This window comes from Apis florea, unplaced genomic scaffold, assembly GCF_048593485.1.
Source record: "Apis florea isolate Af1SG1 unplaced genomic scaffold, ASM4859348v1 contig_2411_pilon, whole genome shotgun sequence".
NCBI classification, from domain to species: Eukaryota; Metazoa; Arthropoda; class Insecta; order Hymenoptera; family Apidae; genus Apis; species Apis florea.
This window is the reverse complement of record NW_028256580.1, coordinates 656,746-681,257: the sequence shown is the minus strand read 5'-3', so window position 1 is coordinate 681,257 and position 24,512 is coordinate 656,746. Positions and strand designations below refer to the sequence as shown.

Here is a 24,512-nt window from a genome sequence, read left to right as displayed (position 1 = left end):
AATAATGCAAAATAAATATATTATAAATGATATTTTTATTATAAGATTGTCGAAAAGAGAAAAAATTGCAAGCAAATTTTAACTTGTTTTTTTACTACTATTTTTTTTTTTTTTTATTTCCAATATTTTACATATCTCTCTGTATATAAAAATTCTTCCGATATTTAAGAAAATCTTTAAAAGAGAAAAAAATAATTATACTATTCCAAATATTTCGAACAACGTATTTCATATTATTATACTTTGAAGTTCTGAACCCCTCGAAAATATATGTATAAGATTGGTCCCTACGCTTAAACAGAGATAATGAACAATAGACTGCCGAGGGGGCTGTTAGAGGGATACAGACCTTTTGAGCACGACAAAAGTTACAGGTATATTCATATCTCTATACATCTATATATATATATATATGTTTTTTCATCAGAAACAATGATGAAAAAAAGATTATATTAGTAATGCCTATTATTAATTAAATCTAGATATTCAAATTTAAACAATATATAAAAAAATAAAATATTTAATTAAATTAAATTATTCAAACATTTTCAAAACGTATAACAATACATCAATCATGTTTCTTCGATAAAATTTTTGTTAATATTTTTCAAGAAAAATTCTAATAGATATGAAATAAAGAGATATCGTTAAAAATAATTGCGATTGCATCAAGAAATATATATGTCATCGATTACGACAATCTTTATTTTGATATAGAAAAGTACTTAAAATAATATATACTTAGTTTATACCAATCTTGAAACATAAAAAGCAAATCTGATTACAAAATTGATGTTTATCGATTCTATTATTTGTTTAAGTACTAAAAGTTTTTACGAGCAATCGATGTTGATCTTCCTGTTTCAAAAATTAAACATTAGTCATAAATTCCTTTTATGATTGATCATAAAATATATATATTGCTGATGTATCAAGCAATTAATTTCTTTTGTCCTGTACTATACTGTTATTTAGAAACTTAATTACTTGTCAACTTTTATCCATAGTATAAAGTATGCTTTCAATTTTAGCATAATCACAAGAACTGAGAAGAAAATCGGCCCTGTTCAAGACCGCTTGGCGGCAGCCTAAGCTTCAGCTTTAAATCGGTTTTCGGTCTGAACGAGCGACCTCGCAGTCGAGTGCGAGACGCCGTGCAAGTAACATCGCGTTGTATGCCGCGTCCTTTTTCTTCACGATTTTCTCTTAATTTTTTAATGGTTATCCTTCAAATTTTGTATTAATACACAGTTTTGAGATTCTTCAAGATCACTTTGGAAAAAATTGAAAAGAGCGTAAAGAGCAATGGTCTAATTTGTTTACGCGGGAATTATTAGGAAATCGACATATCTGTTCGGTATATTCGCCCCTTTGAGCCTAAAGGAGACTATGGACGAAAAATAACGCCAACAATAGAAAGTTGCAAAGCTGTAATTTTGTTTTTCAAGTTACGAAGAAATATGGATATATTATAAGTTTTTTGATAACGTTATTATTGTTGTTTTTGTTTTCTCCTTTGCTTATTTATCCTTTTCTAGTTCATTTAATTTTTCTATTACGTTCTAAAAGAAAGCAGTTGAGTAGCATATTTAGTGGAAAGTGTATCGACAAAAGTTTCGAACGGCGTTCACGGCCAACCTGTTAGTCATGTGAGAACGGTAAAAACCATTCTGGCAGGAACTCTGGAAGAGCAGTTTCTCGGAAACGGCCGTCAGAATAGTAATAATGATGTAGTGAAACCTGCTTCTCGCCGAGCAAGGATACGCGCTGTTTCGACGATCGTCCCTTTGATCGCTCGTGCGCTGTAGTGTTCGTATGCCGTTTTCGCGAACGGTATCTCTTTATTATACATATGTATGTGCAAAATGATATTGTTTTTAAAAAGACAGCATTCTTGCGATTGTTTCAACGCGATATTGTAAAATTATTGAACAAAACAAAAAGAAAAAAAATAAGAGAAAATTATTAAAAAGAAGTGAATCATTTGTTCACGGACATGCAACTATTTTGCAACAGTTCTGGATGGCGCGGTAGAAAGGCAGGTAAGCGAAATTTTTCTATTTTATCGATTTATTTATTTTGTCAATTGTTTTGAGTGTGAAAGAATAGATTGCTAGCTGTTAGATTTGAAAGGTATAGTTATATATACATAATATATATATATATTAATCGGTACTTGATATTATCTGTTTATTTTCTATTCTATTCATCTAACCTTTTCTTTTCCGTCTCATTCCATCTCGATTACTCATTGCGAAAAGATTAACGTCGTTTCATGGTATTCGAGACAAAGCATGTCATCACGCAAAAAGTAATAGAAAAAAATATTGCTGAAAGATCGATCGATTTTTTCGCACGTTATTTCTACGATTGATTTGAATTGTATGTTTTTTGCTTACATTCTTTCATCGTTTAATATCACAATATTGATTAATATCGATTAATATTTTCGGTCATCGTACTCTTAATATTTTTAATAATCGATCAATACTTATCTCATTACGAGGATCTCGTTCACGATAGAAGAGAGATTTTTTTCCTTTTATCGGTAGTTATTGGCGGAACCATGGCTCGTAGAATTTTACACAGATTATATAGAAAATTGAAATTGCATCGAAATCAAATGCATACAGAAAACTGAGGAGGATTAAATCAGACGCAAATTGCCTCAAAAGATTTTTTCATGCGACAAACGACAAAGATCGAGGAAAGGTTTAAATTACTTTCTCTCGAGGGGAAAGAGAAGCAGTTTCATCACGAGATTCCGCGTTATCGCGTAAGGAAGCTAATCTCCGTTCTCTCGAACGTTGATAAATCACACTCGTTGATAAACCGCGGTGCCCCATCCCGAGCACGATTTTCCTAATCGCCGACAGCCATTTTCTAACAAACTGGTCGTTCGTTATGTAAACTCATGGTTATTTCGTGATCCCACGACAAATATAATCAGTCCTTAACAAGATAAAAATGAGGAAAAGTTTGTAGAAAAAAAAAAATATAGAAAAACATTTATGCGGTAATTTGTCAAGTTGAAAAATCGCTGAAAATCTGTTCCTGTATCTAAATGTTAAACGGTAAAATCCTAAATCGAGCTCACACCAGTCGAACGAAAAACGACAGACAACCTTTTAATTAAAATAATATTCGACCACGAATCGCGTTCACACGTTCTCGCGTTATTCGTCAGATTCGCGCGCGTAATTAAAATTTTCATCACTTTGAATTCACGCGTGTACGTGTGCGCCCTTTTACGCGTATTAAATATTAAATTCACGGCACGCGTAAGCTTCGGGGGAAAAGATTCGTTAATTTTTATCCACCGTCCAACGACCTCGCTGCTCTCTGCAAATGGGACCCATGAAGCGAAGCTTTTTCAAGAAAATAACATATACATAGGGAGTTAGATTTAACGTTTCAAAGATATACACGAGCGTATATAAAGATAAACACGATCATTGCTTAACGACGAATAAAAAAAAAAAAAAAAACAAGCGATGCATCGTTATCGGATCGTTCGAGTGGGCTTTTTCTAATTTAATGTCGAGCCAGATGATGCGATTTCAGACTGTCGCGCGTCTCGTGCAAAAGAGCAGCAACAACTTGCATTTCCGTTCAAATCGTTCGAGTGCGTTGGTAACAAGAGGAGGAGGATTTCCATATACCGGTGAACATGCGCGCATCTCGTTCGCCTATTTAAACACATAATTAAACAACGTTGCATCACGGATAAATGCAATAATCCTTGCGCATTGGTTTCCCAACGCGTTCTCAACGAGTAAAAACGCTTTGCCTCATAATTGCTTTTGCTTCATTGTGCAACGCGATCGGTTCGCGTTGCGCGCTTCGGACTCCCCCCCCCCCTCTTCCTCCCTCCTCGCCATTGTCTTCGACCACAACCGGACCTATACTTTTCCTTCTTCGAACGGCATTGCTTCCCTCTTTTAAAACTCGACTCGACCTCGCAACCCCGTCATCCTTCTTTCCTCCAACTGACGACTGCCTCGGCCTTCATTCTTCTCGATCCACCTCGGCCTTCCCGCTTCCTATTCTGACAAATTTAAGCGCACCTGGAACGAATCGAGGCAGCAGATGTTCTCTTTTCGAATTTCGTTCGGTCAAAGACCAAAAGCGTCGTTGCTCTTTTCGCAGGTAAAACAAAGTCACTTTTGCAATTCTACGCACCACGTTCTCTCTCTCTCTCTCTCTCTCTCTCTCTCTCTCTCTCTCTCTCTGTTCTTTGTCGAATCTCGATCGAGTCCAAGTTTATCGAGGCCGCCAATCAAAATCCTTCAATTTCGTTTTTCTTTTTTTCAATTTTTCTCCTTGCTTTTGTTCGTTCATAGATATAAATTTCAACACGTTCGCACGTTTCGTATCGAGATTCCTGGAATTTTTTTGTATCGTATCGGAAGTTGGAATAAATTGTCCTTTTGCATCGGAGGTCCTTCTTTGTTGGTTAAATAGCGGCCGATCGGTATCTCGAATCCACGGGGAGCTCTGCAAATTGGTAATTTCGTTTTCAGAAACGAGATAAGGTTTTTTTTAAAACCCGTCCTTCCAATGTTTTCGCTCGGTCTATTTGTCGAACGAGTACTAGAGATATCTCTTATAATTGCGTATCACCGACCGATCAAGAACGAGTGTTATCGACACACAATTGACGTTGTAAACCGCACCGAACTTGCTCGAGCGATGAAATAACACACAATATCATCGAATTATCATCATTGCCTTCTTGCGCGGAAAGAAATTCTCGAAATTCTCGGATTTTTTTCTCTCTTTTTTTTTTTCTCGAATTAAATCTCATTCTTCATCGAACCGAATCGAAAAAAAACCGAATTATTCAAGGTATTCGAATTAATAAACGACCAATGTACTCTTGTTAAAATTCTATCCGCGAATCAAAAAAAGTTTTCGTTTCACCGTGAAATTGAATCAGTCTGTTTTATGAAAACGATTTTCTTTCGGGAATTTCAAACGTTGGAGACCGCGCGCGTATATGTGTATATATATATATATATACACATATATATATCTCGATAATATCCTCGTGAAAACATTGCCTCAATTTGCGGAACGAACGTTATAAACATACGATATCCCGCAATTCCTTGTGTTTCTTTTCGCTGTTTATTTTCCATTTGACGATTCTTTTAAAAATTCGCGAAACTTGAGTTTCCTCGAACAGATGCTGGAAACGTTGGAGAGAACTTGAATTTTCGATGGGAAATGCAAATAAGTACGCATTACAATGTACACTCCCGATCGAGATTCGATTTGTTTCGTAATTACCGGGCCATTAATTTCGCCCAGTCTCCCCCTCCCCTCCCCCTCCCCCTCTTTCGATTAATCATCCTTATTATCCGATCGAAATTGAAATTGAGCCGCGTTAATCGCGATAATCGGGCGCAACTTTCTCCCGCGATTCTACCTTGGAACGCAGAAGTGCGTTCCGCTTATTATTACCGGAATGTTGCCTTCCGCGTTAATTCCATCACCCGTAGGCAGCGCGTGTATTTAGGCGATAAACGAGTTTACCGCCATTATAACCGACCACCGTGTCGTTAAACCGCGTGGTGAACGCGGCCGCGCTACCGATTTTCCAAAAGCCGTAAATTTAATGCCGCCGAATCGTGCGAGAATTAAACCGTAACGGGTGGGGGGATCGCTTAGCGGCGCGGTTTACTTTCCCCACATTTTCGAGGCTCGAATTCGTCTCTTCCGAAAACCTTTTTCTGAACACGCGTGATTCCAATTCTGTAGGAAGATGGAAGAATTTATCGAGAATAAAGGGAGGAGGGAGGGAGGGAGGGAGGGAGGGTGGGAGGGAGGGAGGGAGGGAGGGAGGGAGGGAGAGAGAGAGAGAGAGAGAGAGAGAGAGAGAGAGAGAGAGAGAGAGAGAGAGAGAGAAAGGGGGGAGATGGATGTACAAGCAACGACCGATTTCCCCGGTCGTTTCCCCATTCTCTCGGTAGAAACGCAACGAGATAGAGAGGAGGGTGGCAGTGGAATCGATGTTCCAGTTAAAACTGCACGCGGCATGTTAATGAGCGTTAATGGAAGACTAACGCGGGCATCGAGAGCTACGGAAAACGAGAATGAAAAGAAAGAGGGAGAAAGAGAGAGAGAGAGAGAGAGAGAGAGAGAGAGAGAGAGAGACAGAGAGGAAACTATGCCAGCGAAGAAATAATTACGTAGTTCCTTTCGACGACGCCATCGTTCTAGGAGACTGTATTCTTTTTCGAATTAGCGGAGAATTTCATTCAGGCAATTAGTCGGCGTATCGAATTAAATTGGAAATTGAAACGACTTAGATACTTATCGATTTTTATAACTCGCGATAAACTCGAGAATAGTTAAGTCCATCTCTGTGTCCATCTTTGTATCTAAAAGGAGCGTCAAGGCCTCTTTCGATAGGTGAAAGATATAGGTTGAACGTAGTAGTTTTACGAACGCGAGACAGCTAGCTTGATTTTTCTCGTCGAAGCGAGCGCCATCCTCCTCCCGTCTCCGTGTAGTTGAAACATCGCGAAACACGAGCACGACGCTCGCCAATCAGTGCTCTACTGTTCCCCGAGCAGATCCAAATAACGAACGCGATAAATTTCTCAGAAACTCGTTTGCCTAACTCCACATCGAGATTTCTTCTTCTATGCGCGTAGGTTTCAAGGCTGTTGCTTAAGAATGCAACGCGATCCATCTTGATACGTCGATCGCGGGCGAACGTTGGCAAAATGCTAAACTAACGGACACGTCACGTGACTCGAGACGCTTTTTCGCTAGCCGTTCGTATTTGTCACTCGTCAATTGTTACGATCATTTCCCTCGATCCGTTAATTACCAACTTTTCTCTCGTCTTTTATCACTTCACAGCAACTTTTCTCGCGTGAGAAAAAGAGCGAATCATCTTTTTCTACGTATTCGCCATTCGCTTCTCTTAAGGTAAAATTCCTTTTGCGCAATAAGCTTTTACGTTCGAAGAGATGGTTATCCAACTTTGCCACGTTCGATGAGCCTCGCGTATCGGATTATCGAGCAACGCTTCGGATTCTACTTTCGCGATCGGTCGATTAATCCAAGTTAAGACTTTGCACAACTGGATATGCGTTTCTTTTCATCGCGACTTACAGCTGGACTGCTCTATTGTCGTTTGCAAAAATAGACGGTCCGTGGAACTTGTTCGGCTGCGATGGAAATGTAGTGCAACGCCGTGGACGGATATAAACGGAATGAGAAGAAATTCAAGTTTTTGGCGATGTCGGTGCTAACGTAAGCGGAAGAAAAAAAAGTCGAGCTCGATTTCTTCTACCCTGCTTAAATTTAGCCTATGAGCGCGTCCTTCAATTTAATCCGCTCTTCTTGACCCAAAAGCGTTTTCATCCTCGCGTAAAGATTATCAACGAATGTATTACTACACGACGTAGCAATTATTAATGGCCCGTTAAGAAGGATAAAATTCGTTTTTTTTTTTTTTTTTTACCCGTCTACATTCTCCTTGTTTCCATTTAAACACGCGTGAATACGTAGATGGCGTTTTCGAAAGTAACCTCGAAAGTTACTCAATATATTTAGCGTAATGCGAAATTCCTGCGATTTTGTTCGGAACGTCGTTGCTTGGTTCCCAGTTTACGCGATAGATTCGTGCAATTTCGAAAGAGATATCGGATCAGAGATTTTGTCGAGGAGGCGAGGTATTGAAAAGAGCGGCACACCAACGCTCCAAGGAACGTTCCATCGAGGCATTCTGTCCTCCTCTATTTGATCCGATTGATTCCACTCTGATATGGAATACATTATTAATATCGAGTGTCACCACGGCATCTCGATATCGAATGTCTCGCCGATCGACTGCAGAGGAAACGGTCTTCGAGCTTGCGACCGTTCCACATTTTCAACTATATATTTATTTATTATGCGACGTCGCTGATAATAATTCCAAGAGAAGGAGAACTTCTTATGAAAAAGATCCGACGATATTCCCTCGGACAAAGCACGATGAAAGATTTAAATAGGTAGGTAGCTACGACTCGCTCGAATATTTCTCCGTTGAAATTTAATAATTTAAACGTAATCTCGATGTTTCTTTTCCTTCGTCCTTCTCCTTCGAAGATTGCACCGTATTACACGTCGGATTCATGATTTCCTTTCTATCGTCGGTTTGGATCGGAAAATATATCCCATTATACTTTCACTCTCGTCCCATTCGAAATAGGTTAATCGATACGGCTCTTTTACGGCTCTTTTGCATCTTTAATTACGATCGAGCCCAATTTATCTTCCAATTATCTCCTCGTCGAATCGCAAATTTGCAAATCAATCGCGATTTCTGATATCGTATCGATTCGACTTCTTTTCACGATCTATCTTTCGAGTTCGCGTTTACGAATCGATCCAACCAACAGGAGGAGGAGGAGGATGTAATCGTTCGCTGGAAAAACACGGGGGGGGGGAGAGGAAAGGAAGGATAAAATTGATGACGCATAAACGCGTATGCGGCAATCGAGCACGTCGAATAGTGAATTTCAGAAGGTTCGACGTCGCGAGTGTTAGTGCTTTTAGTTGTGGGGGGAGGGGGAAAGAGCTGGCCTTTCACAACGGTCGAAGAGCACGAAATTCCGCGGGTTCATTTGTCCAAGTCGGATGAGGAGAGAGAGAGAGAGAGCTCGGATACACACGTGCACAATATCCAGCCAAGCTGGAGAATATTTATGAAGCTTCGCGGAAGATGAATGAGAAATCGGTCGCGAAAGCTTTGTGATCCTCTGTGCTCTGTTCATCTGGAACGCGTCAAACGTTCCTCCAGAGAGACGTTGTTTCGTCACGTTTCTAATGATCTACCTCGCCTTCGGGGGATCGTATCGGCTCGTACCAAGCATCCGTTTCGATTTTCCTTTACTTTTTCGCACACGGTCAAGAAAATGCTCTCTCCTTCCTCCCTCATTTTCATCCATTTCGATTCGATCACCTCGAGGTTAAACGGGAGCAGAGTTAAGAAGTTAAGAAGAAGCTTGTGAAATTAATTCCTTCTACGAAAAAATCGACTCTTCTGCCACGATTCTTTCTCGAGCGTGTAACAAAATTTCGAAATTGATCATCGATATATTTTAGTTTATCGCTAAAATTGATTCAAATGGTTATACGAAATATAAATAATTATTCGAAATTTTTAACAACGGTTTAATAAAACGTGTAACGAAAACTTGAAAGCGGTTAATTCTCGACGAGGAGGACAACCGATATGTCGGTTTATTTCGCGCCTCGCCTGTGCGCAAACTCGTGTTACGAAGTAACAAAAATTATCGCGTTATAATCGGACAGCCACCGCACGAAGCCAACGTGCCTTCGCATCAAGATCGTGCATCTGGATAATAATTAACAATCGTACGGCTAACGTTGCGTCGTTGTAATTAAAGCTTTCGAGATAATTATTAAATGCGTGTTACACCGCGATTAAAACGAGTTTAAACCGTTTCTCTGTGCACGCGACCTTTTCTCTCTCGCGTGCGACTCGTTGTAGGTGAAAGCCCTAGCGGATAATAAACGAGGCGAATCGATTATTTGCGCGCGGGGGGAGGGGGGAACAGAAGGAAGAAGGGTGAGAGAGAGGGAGTACAGAATTCTCCGACTACGCGACAAAAAACGTTCGTTCGCGTTACGTTCGTTTACGTGTTTGCCCGAGAGTTTCCTCGAGAGTAGTAATATCGCAATTATCGTAGGTGAGACGACGTCGCAGTTTTTCCCTTCCCTTCGGGAAAGAAACGCGTGTAAGAAAAATCAAATCGGTAATAGAGGGTTGTTACAACCTCGGCGAGGGGCAATTTTCCAACGGAAATTAAAACGATAAAGAAACTCTTATTACGTTCTTTCCCTGCCTGCTACCGTTACTCTCGGACCTCGTTCCGGTATTTATCGATATTATTCGGCCAAATTTTTTTGTAAAATTTAATAGCTGCTTTATCGATATCGCAAGTAAAAGGTATTTACTGTTAGAAGTAGAATAACTGTTCTCTCTCTCTTTCTCTCTCTAATTCTATATGTATATATTATATTATTCGATAGATCAAGCGTGAGAGTATCTCACGGTGGAATCAAAAATATTCCTATTAGAGCCGATCGAAGTTCGACAAAGTTGTCGGGAGTTCTCGAAACTTCTCCGGCGCTTTTTCTTCAGTCAGTGGCTTTTAAACTTTTCGAGGATCGAACTTTTGTACCATTATTCGCGACTCGGTGATTCTTATTAATTCTCTGTGCCAACCGCGAATCCAACTTTTTTCTTTTTTTCTTTTTCTCTCTCTTGTCCTCTCTCTCGTCGATCGACGGAGAACAATTTCATTACGCTTTTGTTTCTTCCTTTTTTTTCCCCCCATCAAACGATAGAAGAGATCGGTCGCGACTGATCGGGTCACGAATTAAAAGCGCAGCGTCGCGTTTTTTTTATTTATTGCCGTTTTCTCATCATTTCCATTCGTTTGCCGGAAGTAATATGAAAATTACGAGCGATGTTGAAAATAATATTTATACAAGGAGGGGGGCGAAAAGAGAATTGTCTTCGACTCGTTGAAAAAGAGAATGGAAAAAATTCCGTATGAAAAAAGAAATATTTGACGACCGTGTTTCTTTCTCGTAGTTGTGACTTATGAATATAATTAAAGTCGAAAACAAATCGAATTTGCGCCGGGGATCTCGCAAAATTTATTAAAAAGAATGAATTATTATACACGTCGCGCGGCCGGGGTGAATTACATTCGTTTTACAAACTGAAACTGTTTTATGCAGATTTCATGCGGCACGTTTTTAAGGATTCGGTCGCCTTTTGCAATCTCGCCGCGAATTATTTTTTTTTACGCGCGCGCATGCGTCGTCCGATTCTCGAAAATATTCGAATCTCGACTCGCGTTTTCGAGAATTGTGAAATTTTAAGTGATCGATAATTTATTAGTTCGAAATATAGTAACACGGGAACACAATGTTATTAATAAAGTAACCGTTTCGACATTTTTAACCAATTTACTTTTTCGATTCGACAAATAAATCGAGTTAATTTTTTTTTATCTCTTTTATCATCTAATAATTTAATCATTCCTCTAGATACAAACTTTACCTCTTCCTATTCCCAGGATGATTGCAATCTCCATTTTGAGTTAAGAAAAAAGAAATATATTCTGGTTTTTCTTCCCCCTCTCCCTTCCTTCCCAAATTTTCGCGGAGAGAGGGGGGAGGGGACCACACACACACACACACACACACACACACACACACACACACACACACACACACACACACACACACACACACACACACACACACACACACACACACACACACACACACACACGAGAGAGAGAGAGAGAGAGAGAGAGAGAGAGAGAGAGAGAGAGAGAGAGAGAGAGAGAGAGAGAGAGAGAGAGAGAGAGAGAGAGAGAGAGAGAGAGAGAGAGCTGGCGAAATCGCGCGCGGGTTTATAATTAGCGGGTTCGAAGGAAGGAAGGAAACGCGCGCATGCGTGCACGGGACGGGCGAACAGTTCGAAACAACAATGCTTGGTTCTCGTCAGAGTGACGGGCCCACTCTATAAATCGACGGTTAAAATAATATTTGCCTTTTCCACATTATTTCCGGGCGAAGTAGCTCGCCCACTTCCTTTCTCCTCTTCTCTTCTTCCTCCCTTCTCCCCTCCCCCTCCCCACGCCTCCCCCGCAACAAGATTTTCTTACGATCCTGTTACGAGATCTTCGTTGTTCGACTTTCGTTTTTTTTTTTTTTTTGTGATTCGAATTGATCTCCGACAATGGAACGAAACATCTTGATCCACTCGTGGCAAGGTAAGAGAGGAAGCGTATAGGACGGCGTGTAGAAATCGTATCGATCTAGAAGTCGTATCCGTGTTGAATTTCTTTGGATCGAGGACGGGCCGTTCTTGTATCTGGAGCGGGTAAACTGGTTTACCAGGAATCGGCGGCTAATTGTTACGTAATCGATACGAAAGTCAGTGTCACGGAACACTGTCACTGTGCGCGCGTGTGTGTGTGTGCGCACGTAACGATAATCGATAACCACGCTCTTAAGATCCGCGGATACTTCGTTCCCCTTCCCCTGCCTCGCGTGAGAGACACCGATCTCTTGAAAGGCCAAAGTAAATAATCCGTTTTTTTCACGAATCGATTCGATGGATTCTTTTTCTTTTTTCTTTCTTCGCTCCCTACGAAGAATTTTTCCACAGGCGTCAATTAACACAGGGAGACGATAAAATGTTTTTTCTATCGACGGGATTATCGATTTCATGGGTGATTGTAGGCGAGCCGGATGGCCGTTACCTACCTAGTCGTAGAAACAATGAAAAGGATGCGCGAAATCGCGATCGAATCGTGTTCGTTATTCGGGGAACGACGCTCGAACGACATGTACACTCGTTAATAATTTCCATTTATTCCGCTCCTGATCCTCGTTATTTATTTCAGGATGCGATAAAAGGAGATAAAAAAAAGAAAGAAAGAAAGAAAGAAACGCAATATCGGACGAAAAAAATGCAATTTTCCGATCTAGTTGAAACTGTTCGAGAATGAAGGAGCAATTTCTCGATGACCGATTCGAAAAGCAACATCGATCGTACGAGATGTAATAACGTGTACAATTACGCGTATTTCCCGAAAAACAGGAGGATTCGATATCCCGCCACTCGGGAAGAATAACGTTCTTCAAAGCAACGATTAACGGATTCCATCGCGAATACAGTTTCCTATCTTGAATATTCCGTATATATATATAAATTCGCGAATGTCCCGGTAAATTCCGGAAGGATCGACGCAGAGAGATACGGCATAGCTCGAACTGCAAATTCCAGCGTCGATAGTGCTCGCGATCTAGACATAGGAGCTATGGTCCTCGCGTTACGCGCGTGGAAATTCGATCCACGGCGAATATTGCGCGCAACGCGCGATATTACACTCTCCCCCTCGTTTAACCGTCGAAAGCTGTTCGCTCGCTTTCCTGCGGTGGCGTCGGGACGAAGGATCGAAAGCAGCAAACCTCTTATCTCTCGCCTCGTTCTTCGGACCTTTGGACCATCGCTTTTGAGAAGCTCGAATCTCGTCCGATTACCTACTAACGTTCTTGGAATGCCAACTCCCCCCCCCCCCCTCTCTCCTTGACCGAGGTATTCGCGCCAAGAATAATGAAATCGTCTGTGTATCCTTCCGCGATCAGGTTCGTGCTTCACCGCCCGTGTTTCCGATCTTCAATGCAAACGAGCGCGTTGTAAACGCGGCAAACTTCGCCCGAAACTCGATAACGACCCGTGCATTTCTCGTCCCGTTTCGAAAGGAACAAAGTCCTCGAATTTATAGACATGGAACGAGGGTAAACTACCGTTAAACTTGACCCACTCCGGAAATATCATCGCTTCTTGATAACTTAACCGAAGAGCCACCCACGGCTCTGCCTTACGAAATTACGCGATCTCGGGGAGAAAAGAAGGCGAGTGGATTGTTTTTCGAGGTCAGGCACTTGGGCAGGTCCATAAATCCCGACTAACGATTCCAAGACAGATCGAGACTGTCCTGTAAGATCACACCTAAGTTTTTCCTTCTTTTTCTATTTTTTTTTTTTTTTTATCTCTTTTCCTTCTTTTCATCGTCAATCCGTTTCCCGATACCGCGGTGATCAATTACTTTTTAATTCCTCTTACTTTTCGCGAACGTCCTCTCGAAACGTCGTTTCCCTTGCTTCGAACCTTCCCTTGCTTTCGATCCTATCCGCGAAAATTTTTTTTCAAATTGAACGAATTGAAAATCATCGAGTTTCGACGTATATAATTTTGAACGAGCGGTTTTCGAATCGAATAAATAAAATCGCTCGAGCCCCCGAGCCACGAGTAAAGCGGAGAAGTGGTTGTTATTTTTAGCGAAATATACGGGGCGTGTGTTTCGCTTCCGGGCCGAGGAGAGGCCTTCTTTTGCGCGGGAACCAACGATCAAAGTTGAAAAGCGGTCGCGATTAGACGAGAGTAGCTGTCGAGAAGGGGAAAAAGGAAAGGTACGACTTTTGGAGTGGAGAGCAGCTCGAAACGGAGAAAGAAAAGTAATCGAGCATTTCGATCGCAAGGAGTAAAAGAAACTGGCCATCAATCTTCTTCTTCGACGACGAATCAACCAGATCTTCGAATATCACAATTAAAAATCATTGATCGTTCGAAATATAAAATTTCGTATTCGAACGACGAATCACGAGTCCAAAAACGCGATACCACAGCTTTTTTTAATTAAAGTACCGCGTGGTCGACCTGATCGTACACGGATCGCGAAACTTGCGAAGTGGGGGGAGAAGAGGTGCTCGTTAAGGGACAGGGAACGCCCGATAAAAATTTCAATTTATACGTAAAAAAAGTGGTGGAAACTTAGATGAAGAAAGTTCATAACTGCCCATTAACTCGTTTAGCCCGGCTGCGGGAGGAGCTGTCGTGTTTCCCGCCCATTTCCCCCCTTCGTCAACCTCTCTCACCGATGAGACACTCGGCCCTTTCCTCTCTCTCTCTCTCTCTTTCTCTCACCTCGATAAAGAAACGAGCCTTTCGCTTTCGCCGCTGTTCTCGCTGTTATGCACGCCCTCTCTGTTAATGAATTCTTTCCTACTAATTCTTTCCCGTTTTTTCACCACACTTTTTTCATCAAACAAATTGAAAGATTCTGATTTATCTCGTACAACGTCACGTTGTATTTAACCTATTTAATAAAGACCGATTTTCCCAATTTCATCTTGTTAATCATCTTGTCTCGAATCGAGAAACGGACTAGCGGCGGTTACGTGTAGCTGCGAAGGCCGAGAGTGGGGAGCAGAGGGAAGCAAGCGTGGGATATTTGCTTTCGTAAACATTCAGTGGATCTAGGGACGCTAAGCAACCTGTTTCCATCGTTGCTTTCGAGGCGTTATGACCGCGTTTAATCTCGCAATTCACCACCCGCATCGCCTTCGAAACCGCGTTTACGAAACACGTCGTTAAACCCAAACGGAGAGAGATTCCCTTAAATCCGTCATTCTTTCAACCACGAGCTCTCCTCTCAATCTCCATCCTCCATTCGACCCACGGAGTCCAACGAATTACGACGAGTTAATCCCTCGCTCGACGACGCCTCCGACTTTCGTATTCCTCGATCTTCCACCAATTATCCAAACTTTCTTAGAAACTTTAAAGAAACTAAAGTCGTAGGAGGAGTTATCTACTCGGATAGGATAACAATTTTCAAAAGACGTTTAAATCGATTTTCAAAGCATACGTCTTATTGGAGGACGTTTCTTCAGGCTATTTATCACGAAAACGGTACGGTAAGATAGGCGCGACATGTATCGATGGGTGTCGTGATGAATGAGCAGCCAGGAAAACGAACGAAGAAATTCGAAATCTCTACGAAATACCAAAGATATATTCTTACGGAGGATGTACTTATCTGCAGCTTAACCGGTCCGTTCTCGCGTTATCTACTGATCTTACGAAAACTTGGTCGGTTTTAGGGAACGGTTTTAGGGGAGGGGGAAACGCAAGCTCACGCGATGGCTTTGGATTACGTGTAAGTGGATAAAGGAGACTGTATACCGTTTCTCTGAACGGTCGCTGTGAAATTCTCTCTTGACTCTCGACAAAGGAAGAGTATCTCGCCTTGTCTCTGACGCCACCGAGGATGGAAATAATGGAAACGCGAATCGAATTCCGAAACCGCCTTTCTCGTTGCTTTAATTTCAATGAGCCAACGGATTATTTCGTTTCAAAAATGAAATTGAAACTCGTTCCTCCTATTTGCGTTGGCGTTTCTTTAAACGCGTAAACGAGGACACGAAACAAAGGCGGTTAGAAAAAGCGGCTAATCCCAATGTTTGCTTGGGGGCGTTAACTCGTGACTTCCCTGTCCGGTTAATTCACACTTTTCAACCACCTGGATGTGTCTAGTCGACGCCTTGCCTTTCCGCTTGAATATCTGCGAATAAGTCTAACGCGTGACGCGTTTTACTTTTCACCGAGCGCAAATTGAATCCGATTCGTCCCGCTTTCGACCTCTTTTTCCTTCACAGACTCCCTCCCCTCCTTTGTGCACGAGTCGCGCATAAGCAAGCAAGAATTTTTCGAATTTCCTCTTCGATGGAAAAAAATTAACAAATTTCGAATATCCTAGAACTCTCTTGGAGAATTGAAAACGATCTCGCGATATTTGGCCGAAGAGGAAGAGAGAATCGATCGATTTCTACCAAGTTTTTATCCTTCCTTCGAAGAGTTTACTTTTTTCGCCAAACTTCTTTCTCTATCGTTTAGGATAATAGAGAGGAGAGGAGGAGTAAGGGGCCAAAGTCTGGGACGAGTCGATAATTCCATCTTTCGCCGCTAGAGTGAAAAAACTTTGATTAATTTGAACACTGCGTCGCACGGTGGGGCATTCTAATAAAAGATTGGCCTTTGATATTACATGGACGCGTGGAAAATTTTTCATAATTGATAACCGGTTTTGCTTCGATACACGGTCAAGATCTTATTCCTCTCCCTCCCCACTTTTTTGTTTGCAATGCAAGTAACTCGTTTTTCTCTCGATTAATTATTCTTTCTTCTCTTCTTTCGATGAGAAATACGTCGCATCGATCTTGGTTGGTAAGAATCTGACTGTTGGAAATCGACGAAAGCAAGGAATGAAAGCAAACACAGTGGAGCATTGGTATCTTTGAAACAAAAGTCGGCTGCAAATATTTCGGATACGGAATAGGAGGAGGAGAATTCGAAGGATTTCTCGAGAGAATAAATAGGAAAAAAGTTTAGCAGGATATTTCTGCAGTGATACAGGAGTGACGAGTGTTACACCCGGTCTCTCTCGTTCAATTTATTTTCTCTCTCGAAACTGCAACGATGAGGAGGATTGGCCGGTTAATGGGAGAGCTAGTACTGTTTGCTTGGAAAATATCTCTGTTCTCGATGTTTGCACCGAGAACGGAAGAAGAGAGGAAAAGGAAAAGGTGACCGAAGAGCTGAATTTTCTCCCCATTTGCCTTTCGTCTACTGCCATCTACTTTTCGCTTTGGTTCGCTTTCTTCTTTCTTTCTCTCTCCTTCGTTTTAGAGAGAAAGGAATCTCGAGAGCCAATCGAGTGCCTCGTTACCGTTTTCAAGGTTAGAGCCGAGTTTCGCCGCCTTTTGCGCGTACAAAATGGTCGAATCGTACGGAATCGAGATCGATCCAGTTTTTCCGAGATACACGCAAAACAAATTTTACGCGCTCGGCGATCAACGGCAGGATTACATACGTATACAGGATTTAAAACGTTATCGGAATGAAAACTATTTCACCTCCGTATTTGAAAATGTTTTCGAATACAATTGTATACACGTCGAGCTTCCTTTTCAAAGGTAAATTTTTTTCGCTCGAGGGATTCGAAAAAACGATCAAATGACGCGTTACCGAGTTAGGAAGCAATTAACGGGCATCCGTTGATAAAGTTGCTCGCGTATATTGCGCTTGATCCTCGATTAGTTTTTCATTCGAATAAAATTATATCGGTTTTTCTTTTCTCGATCCTCCGTTTACGAATTGAAATTATTCGGTCGTTCGAAGTCGAATTTAACCTACTCTCGTAGCTTCTCTTTATTATCGAACAGATTTCATCGAACTTCCGCCGATACTTTGGGTGAGAAAATTAGTTACTCTCGATCTACAAGTAACTCTTTCCTCTTCCTCTTAACGTGTTTTTCTTTCCATCGCGGGACGCGCTGTTATTTTCAGCACTTTTCTCTCCTTCATTTTATTTCCAGATGCGGCCACGTTGCCGCCTGCTCGGCCCTCCCGATTTCGCGCAATTTTCCATTTTACACGTTTTCATACTACATGGGAGGAGAAGAGAGGACGTTCGAATTTTCAAGAAATTGTTGAAGTTCGAAAATTGCATCCGCTCTTTGAAAAGGGAAGGAGAATAGAAATCGAGCAGAATTTATTATTCGATCATATAAATATTTGATCAATTCGTTTAATTTATTAATATATTTGTTAATTACTCGTTTGGCACTTCGTTGTAGAATGGCTGTTTTAGCTGCTCAATCGCTTCCGATCTTTGAAACGAGGGACAGAATGAGAGCATTTTTACGTCCGCGTGGATGGAAATTGAACGGCTGATGAATTTAGAAAGCGTATTACCGCCGATCGATAACGAAGGATCCGTGGATTTAATATCATTCGTCTCGAGGTGCATCGACCTTGGTACTTGATTCGACTACGATCCGTAATAACCGGTTCAACCTCTTTTCAAATGTTTTCACGCTTTTTTCTTTTGACAAATACAAAATTATTATTTATTGATTCATTTCGCTAAAGATTTATCGATCGATTTTAACAGATTAAACGATTAAAAGACGTCCGCGAAAGATAAACAAGTCATCGCGATAATATTATCCACGTATATTTATATCTATGACACTTTTTCTATAATTTTATCTATATGAAAACGTGACACGTCACAATTATATATATGACATATCCTATATAATCTATCGGATAATCCGTGAACAATACGGACAGGTTTTTGAATGAAAAATCATCCGGTTGAGACTCATCGTTACCGAGCGTTAAAAAGAAAAAAACTTTCTTTCGCGTATTTCTTCTATCCGAACGATAAGAAACGGCGAGAAAAGAAACTACTTAGAGTATCTCGTATCGAACTAGCGGAGAACTCGATGTATTTATAATTTGAGCAAAGTTCAACAACGCAATGTTTTTTTAACATTGACGAATCTTTTTCTGGAAAACAAATGTACCTCCTGTCTCCTCCTTTCCACTTTCAATCTTATCGGTTATCTATCTCCTTACCTGTCGATGTAACGCGTGATATTTCGACACAACGAGTGCCGATAATAACCGAGGCTGAGTCGCGTGAATCGATCAATTTTCCAGAGATCCAATTTCTGGAAAAATTCATCGGAAACGAACGTCGACGACAAATATTTCGCAATTGTTGAAACGATACGCGCCTTTGACTCGCGAATATTCTATCGTATTCCACTATCCGTTCTATCCCATGTTCCATGGAGGTAGAGGGGGGAAGAGAAAAATGCTTCATGTTGACCGGTGGTAAACTCGTAAAGCGCGTTTACAGGATTTGTCGGATCGAGAGGAGGCTTGATCCACATTTCGAAGATCGTTTCAACCGCGAAAAAAATAAAATTTGAAAAACGCTAGCCAAGCGAGGGTTTTTCATTTGGAAAGAGACATTTCGAAGAAAGGTTTCCTCGTTTCGACGAATATTTTTTTTTCTCTCTCTCTCTCTCTCTCTCCTTACACGTTAAAGGTTCTACACATTATACGCACAGTCTAGTATCCGATTACTACCCTACCTTACCCGTCGGGAAAAGTTGAACTGAAAACTGAAAACTCGGGAATTTTTTTCGGTTACCTTTTTTTTCCTTTCCTCCTCTCCGACTTCAATTATTACCTACAATTGCACCTTGCTGTTCTCTCGTAAAACGTACGCGTCGCAAACCGAATTTGAAAGTTCGTGACAAGGGTGAAACAAAAAAAAAGGGAGAAGTGTTGTTACGTCGATATAATACGTGACGTATTTTTTCCGAACGAAAAAATAAATTATTGCGAACATTTATCGTTTTCAACGCGTTTCGTATATTAATTCCTCGTGTTTTAAGTATTAAGCGCAACATGTATATCGCGCTGCAGGCGCAATATTTATCGAGTCGAACGTCTCGCGTGCTTCGATAAATTCGTAACTCATCCTATCGTACGTTGCACGATAGAACGTTTCTGTTCCGAGCGAGGGACGAGGCACAATACTGCTGCGAGCGAAAAAGCTTATGGATAACGCGTTGTTGCTAGTCGAATACGTATTTGGATAATAGGAGTAATAACAATAGAAGTCGAACACGCTAATTAAATCGCACGCCATGCGAGAACTGCCTAATTTATTTCCAGAATTTGCTTTACCCATATATCTCTGTCTTGGTAAGCGTGTTTTAATCATCTTTGTGTTTCTTCACATTTCAACTCGCTCGTTACCGAAAAATTTGTTGATCCATCGAGTATTCCAGTCGGGGACAAAAAGCAGAAGTAAACACGTGCGCTCGATATATTTTTTTGCGAGTTTCTTTCTTTGCACCGGTTTGGGATATCCAGTTTCGCGTAAAAGTTTGTTGAAAAATTCATAGTATCTTGCCTGGACGTATACCGTGTGTGATACGTTCACACGGAGCAGATGGTGATCGATTCGGTTTCAAAATAAAGACAGCCGCCTTTGAACTTTGCAAGCGATGCGAAAATGTATCCACGGAACGTGCTCTTCCCCTTTCGAATCTTCATCCGCCGAGAGAATATATCCACGACTGTATACGCAGTCGGCTTACATTAGCGAGGCTGGCTCTGCAGTTCATCAAAGCTTGTTACAATAAACAACGAACAGCTCGGTGGCAACGCGTGTTGCCGTGTAACCAACCAATTTTCCGCCGGCTAAACGTTTTGAAATCGCGTTGTCCGCACCGTGTCTGGATAAATTTTTTTCAAGCTTGCCTAAACTTCCCCTTGTGTTCGCTGGTAGGGGGAGGGAGGTATTCGTCAGGTATTCCGAGTTATGCGAAAGATTCACAAGAGATTCACGTGTGCGCGTTCCATATATATACCGAGAAATACCGAAGTATCGAAGATGCCTTCGACTCGGAAATTCTCTTCCTCTTCGTTGTTCCCGAATCCGGTCGGCGAGGGGAATAATGGATCGAACTCGATACGGTGCGGGAGCGCATACTTTCCCCCCTCTCCCCAATACGTGTACGGCCAATCTTTTTCGCGACAGGGAAACACATCGGTTCGAATAACGTATATTAACCGGATTAATTTTCAAAATGTATAAAAAAATAATCATCTCGATGCAATGCATATGATATATTATAAATAAATAGAAAATAACTTCTTTCTCTAATACCTAACCTTAAACTCGACTCTCAAGGTCCAGTATGTTTTTGAAATTCGACACGCTTCTTAACTTAATTGCCCACTACAACTTTTTTGCTACATCCACTGCGCAGATATCTCGCGCAGCAGTTACTCGGAAGATTCGAATCGCAAATATATATATATATATATATGTTAAAATTCTTCCTACGTATCTAATCATATTTTTACCGAAATAACAAATTACGAAATATCGAATTCCTAAAAATTGAATCATCTCCATATACAAACAAAATAATTTCGTCCAAATTACCTCGTATTGTGTCGAACGACTTCTCGCGGGTAGAAAATTCGGCATGACGTTATCCCCCTGTATCGAGAAGGGGGATTATCGAGAATGTTCTCTCGAACATGTCTCGCCAACGTCTCGAGACACGAGGAAGGGGAAATAGTAAATGTAAAAATATGAAGGAGAAATTGTCGCCGCTCTGTTACAGGCATGAACGCACAGCTAACCAACGGTCTCCTAATGCTTGTTCTCGCCATCGTCGCGACGATGCGGGACGACGCTACGGTGCTCGGATATTCCGGCGCCCCATTGGTCATGGATCAGGACATCCCTTTGAGAACTTGCCGATATAGCAGGATACACTCGATGATTCAAGTTCGTTGCGCGAATCTGGGCCTGGAAAGGATCCCCTCCAATTTGAAGACCGAAATTCAGGTGAGAGAACGCTTTTTTTTTTTTTTACATTCTTCTCGATCGTTTTTTAATCGGATCTCGAATTCTCTTTTTCCCTTTCTCTTTCTCTCTCTCTCTCCCCTTGACCAGATCCTGGACATGTCGGTGAACAGGGTACGAGTGTTGACGAACGACAGCCTGGCTCCGTACACGAACCTGGCCTACCTTTACCTGAGGGACAATTTCATCCAGGAGATTCAAGAGGGCGCTTTCGACAATCTCCGCTACTTGAAGATGCTCGATCTCTCGACGAACGGATGCGACATCCTGCCCAAAAGTCTCTTCCGTTTACCGTATCTTCAAAATCTGTATCTATCGAAGAACAGATTGGGCGACGAGCTGTTCGAACGCGTGGACGTTAAATCCCCCTTGATTCTTCTCCAATTGTCGAAGAACAGATTGGGCAGGATACCGTTGCTGGGTCCAGTGCCAACCCTAACCTATTTGAACGTGTCCGACAACAACATAGGTTCCGTTTCACCGGAGGATTTGGCCCCATTCTGCTCCCTGAAGAAACTCGATCTGTCCAAGAATCCGATCAAGTTCGACGCGGGCAGCTGCGAGTGCCACACGTTCAACGCGTGGCTGCACGCGCGTGAAATCGTTTCGAGGCCGGTGTACAATTGCAGCGAGGAGCGGGCGAAGGAGGGTTGCGCGAGGCAGGAATTCACGAACCGAACGATGGAATTGCACGAAAGGTGCACGGAAATCCTGCGGTTGCAGGCCGAGACCGAGAAGGCGAGGAACACGTGGATATTGATCGCCTGTTGCATATCCGGCTTCCTATTCTGCCTGTTTGTAGGCCTGTTCTGCGTGCACAAGAAAAACAAACGGAGGAGGAAGAAGCTGAAGGAGGAACAGAAATTGAACGCGAACAACGCCAACACCGAGTTGCTCAACAGCAATTTGAACCAGCCCGAGAATACTTGAAATATGGGCGGGACGTGCGGAGATTCTGTCAGAACGGAGATACCTACCCGACGATTTCCACTGTTGTGTTCAATTCGACGAAGAACGGAGTGAAAACGTGCGCGAACGCTCGAGAGGCGGGGATGGTGCTTCGTCCGATTTTTAGAGAAAACCGATCCCTTTTTATTCTCATCCGTGACGCACCATTGATGATTCTGTAACAGGCGTAAGAACGAAGAGAAACCGCCGAAACGCGGTGGATTCGCTTTCTTCGTGGAGACCGATACGAAAAAATTTCATTCCGCGCGAATTTGTAAGAAGATTCGTTATTTCTGCGATAATTTCTCTGTCGTACGAATATTGGGTCGAAATGCAGAGTCGTTTGAGATATTTTTAAAAAAAACCGATCCGATTTATTCTCATCCATGATGCACCATTGATGATTCCGTAATAGGCGTGAATTTTTCTAGTATCGTCACTTTTCCGAAAACCCGAAGGCCTTGTTTGTACGAATTTAATAAAGAAACATGCAGATTCGAGAGATTTGAAACTGGTTGGGTAATAAGAATAATTATAAGAAAGGCAGTTAACGATATTAGATCGTTGATATCTGTTGAATTGTTAAATTATATATTGTAAAGAATTTAGGAAAAAAGATTTTTGAAATTTTGTGAATTCGAAGAGGAGAACGAAACGATAAAATAAAATAAATCGTTAAGTAAATATTTGTGTTCTAAAAAAAAAAAAATAATAATAATGATACGATCTCGATTAGGGTTCGATAACATCCGTAATCTGCGAATTTAATCGAAAACCGATATCCCGAATTTCCGTTGATTCCTACTTCTAGTAGCAACTAACAACAACTCTGATTGTCGTTTACGATAGTGGAATTTCGATATTCGTGTTATACATATTATCTTTCACAGTTGGAATGGATTTTGAAAATTATAAACTAATCAGATATACGTGTAAGTTTTGAAAAAATTTGCGAATATCGTTCGACGAAAATAGTACGTTTTTATCTCGTATCGATATTCATACATTTTCGATATAATTCTCATTGCATTTTTTAAACATGATTTCGTTCGAAGAGCAAAAATTGCAATATCGGTTCCATCGAATTTTACTTCGAAGATTATTCTTCTCGTGTTACGTGATAGTATATTCTAGGTATATTTATAAGCTTTACATATGTATATGTTAATATATGTATATCCCTATACATATTAATACATAGGTGCATACAAATTGCACAAATGTACGTACATACATGTTAAATATTATATTTATTTATATTTAATGAAAAAATATTTTCTTCTACTATTTTTACATTTGAGTTTTTAGTTATTTATGCTTTTTCTTTTTTTTTTTTTTTTTTAATTACAAATCTGTGTTCTTTGTGTAATAGAAAATTTGATGTTATGCCTTTTATGGAAAGTGCCAAATATTGTTAATCCATTTTTTAGTTCAAAGTGCGACATACGAAGAAGAAATAAAATCTTATATCTGAAGATTAAGATACTACTGCATAGTTCCTAATATTTGTACAATTCTTTTAATTATTCCTTTTTTTTAACAGCGTGTAGCAACTATTTTATTTAAATGAAGTTATTATTCTTTGTTTCAAGAATTTGTAACAATAAAAAAAACGATAGAGCAAAGTTCGAGTTGATAGTCTAGAGATTTTGGATTAATAGCGAGTAAGAAACGAAGCTGTAACCTGCCGATCAACAAAGATTCTTTGTATGCGTACTTATTTGTACTTAATATATATATATATATATATACATTTGTACTTAAATCATATTTCTAATGTATTTCTACTAAATTTTCTTTAATTTTTAGTACGACGATATATTGTACAAAGATTAATGAATACCGACAATTCGGTAAATTTCGTGAAATAAATCTTCAATCTAATCGACTATGTTTTAATGAGAAACCCGAGAT

The 24,512-nt window shown here is 40.8% G+C and overlaps 1 protein-coding gene across 1 annotated transcript; it reads left to right on the top strand.

The window, feature by feature from the left end:
* Nucleotides 1–1,140: 1,140 nt before the first annotated feature.
* Lapsyn (Leucine-rich repeat activity-regulated protein at synapses) lies at nt 1,141–24,482 on the top strand. Its single transcript, XM_012483830.3, has 3 exons — nt 1,141–2,042; nt 21,406–21,632; nt 21,741–24,482. The coding sequence occupies exons 1-3, from the start codon at nt 1,997–1,999 to the stop codon at nt 22,578–22,580; spliced, it is 1,113 nt and encodes a 370-aa protein (XP_012339284.2). The 5' UTR covers nt 1,141–1,996; the 3' UTR covers nt 22,581–24,482.
* The last annotated feature ends 30 nt before the right edge of the window (nt 24,483–24,512 follow it).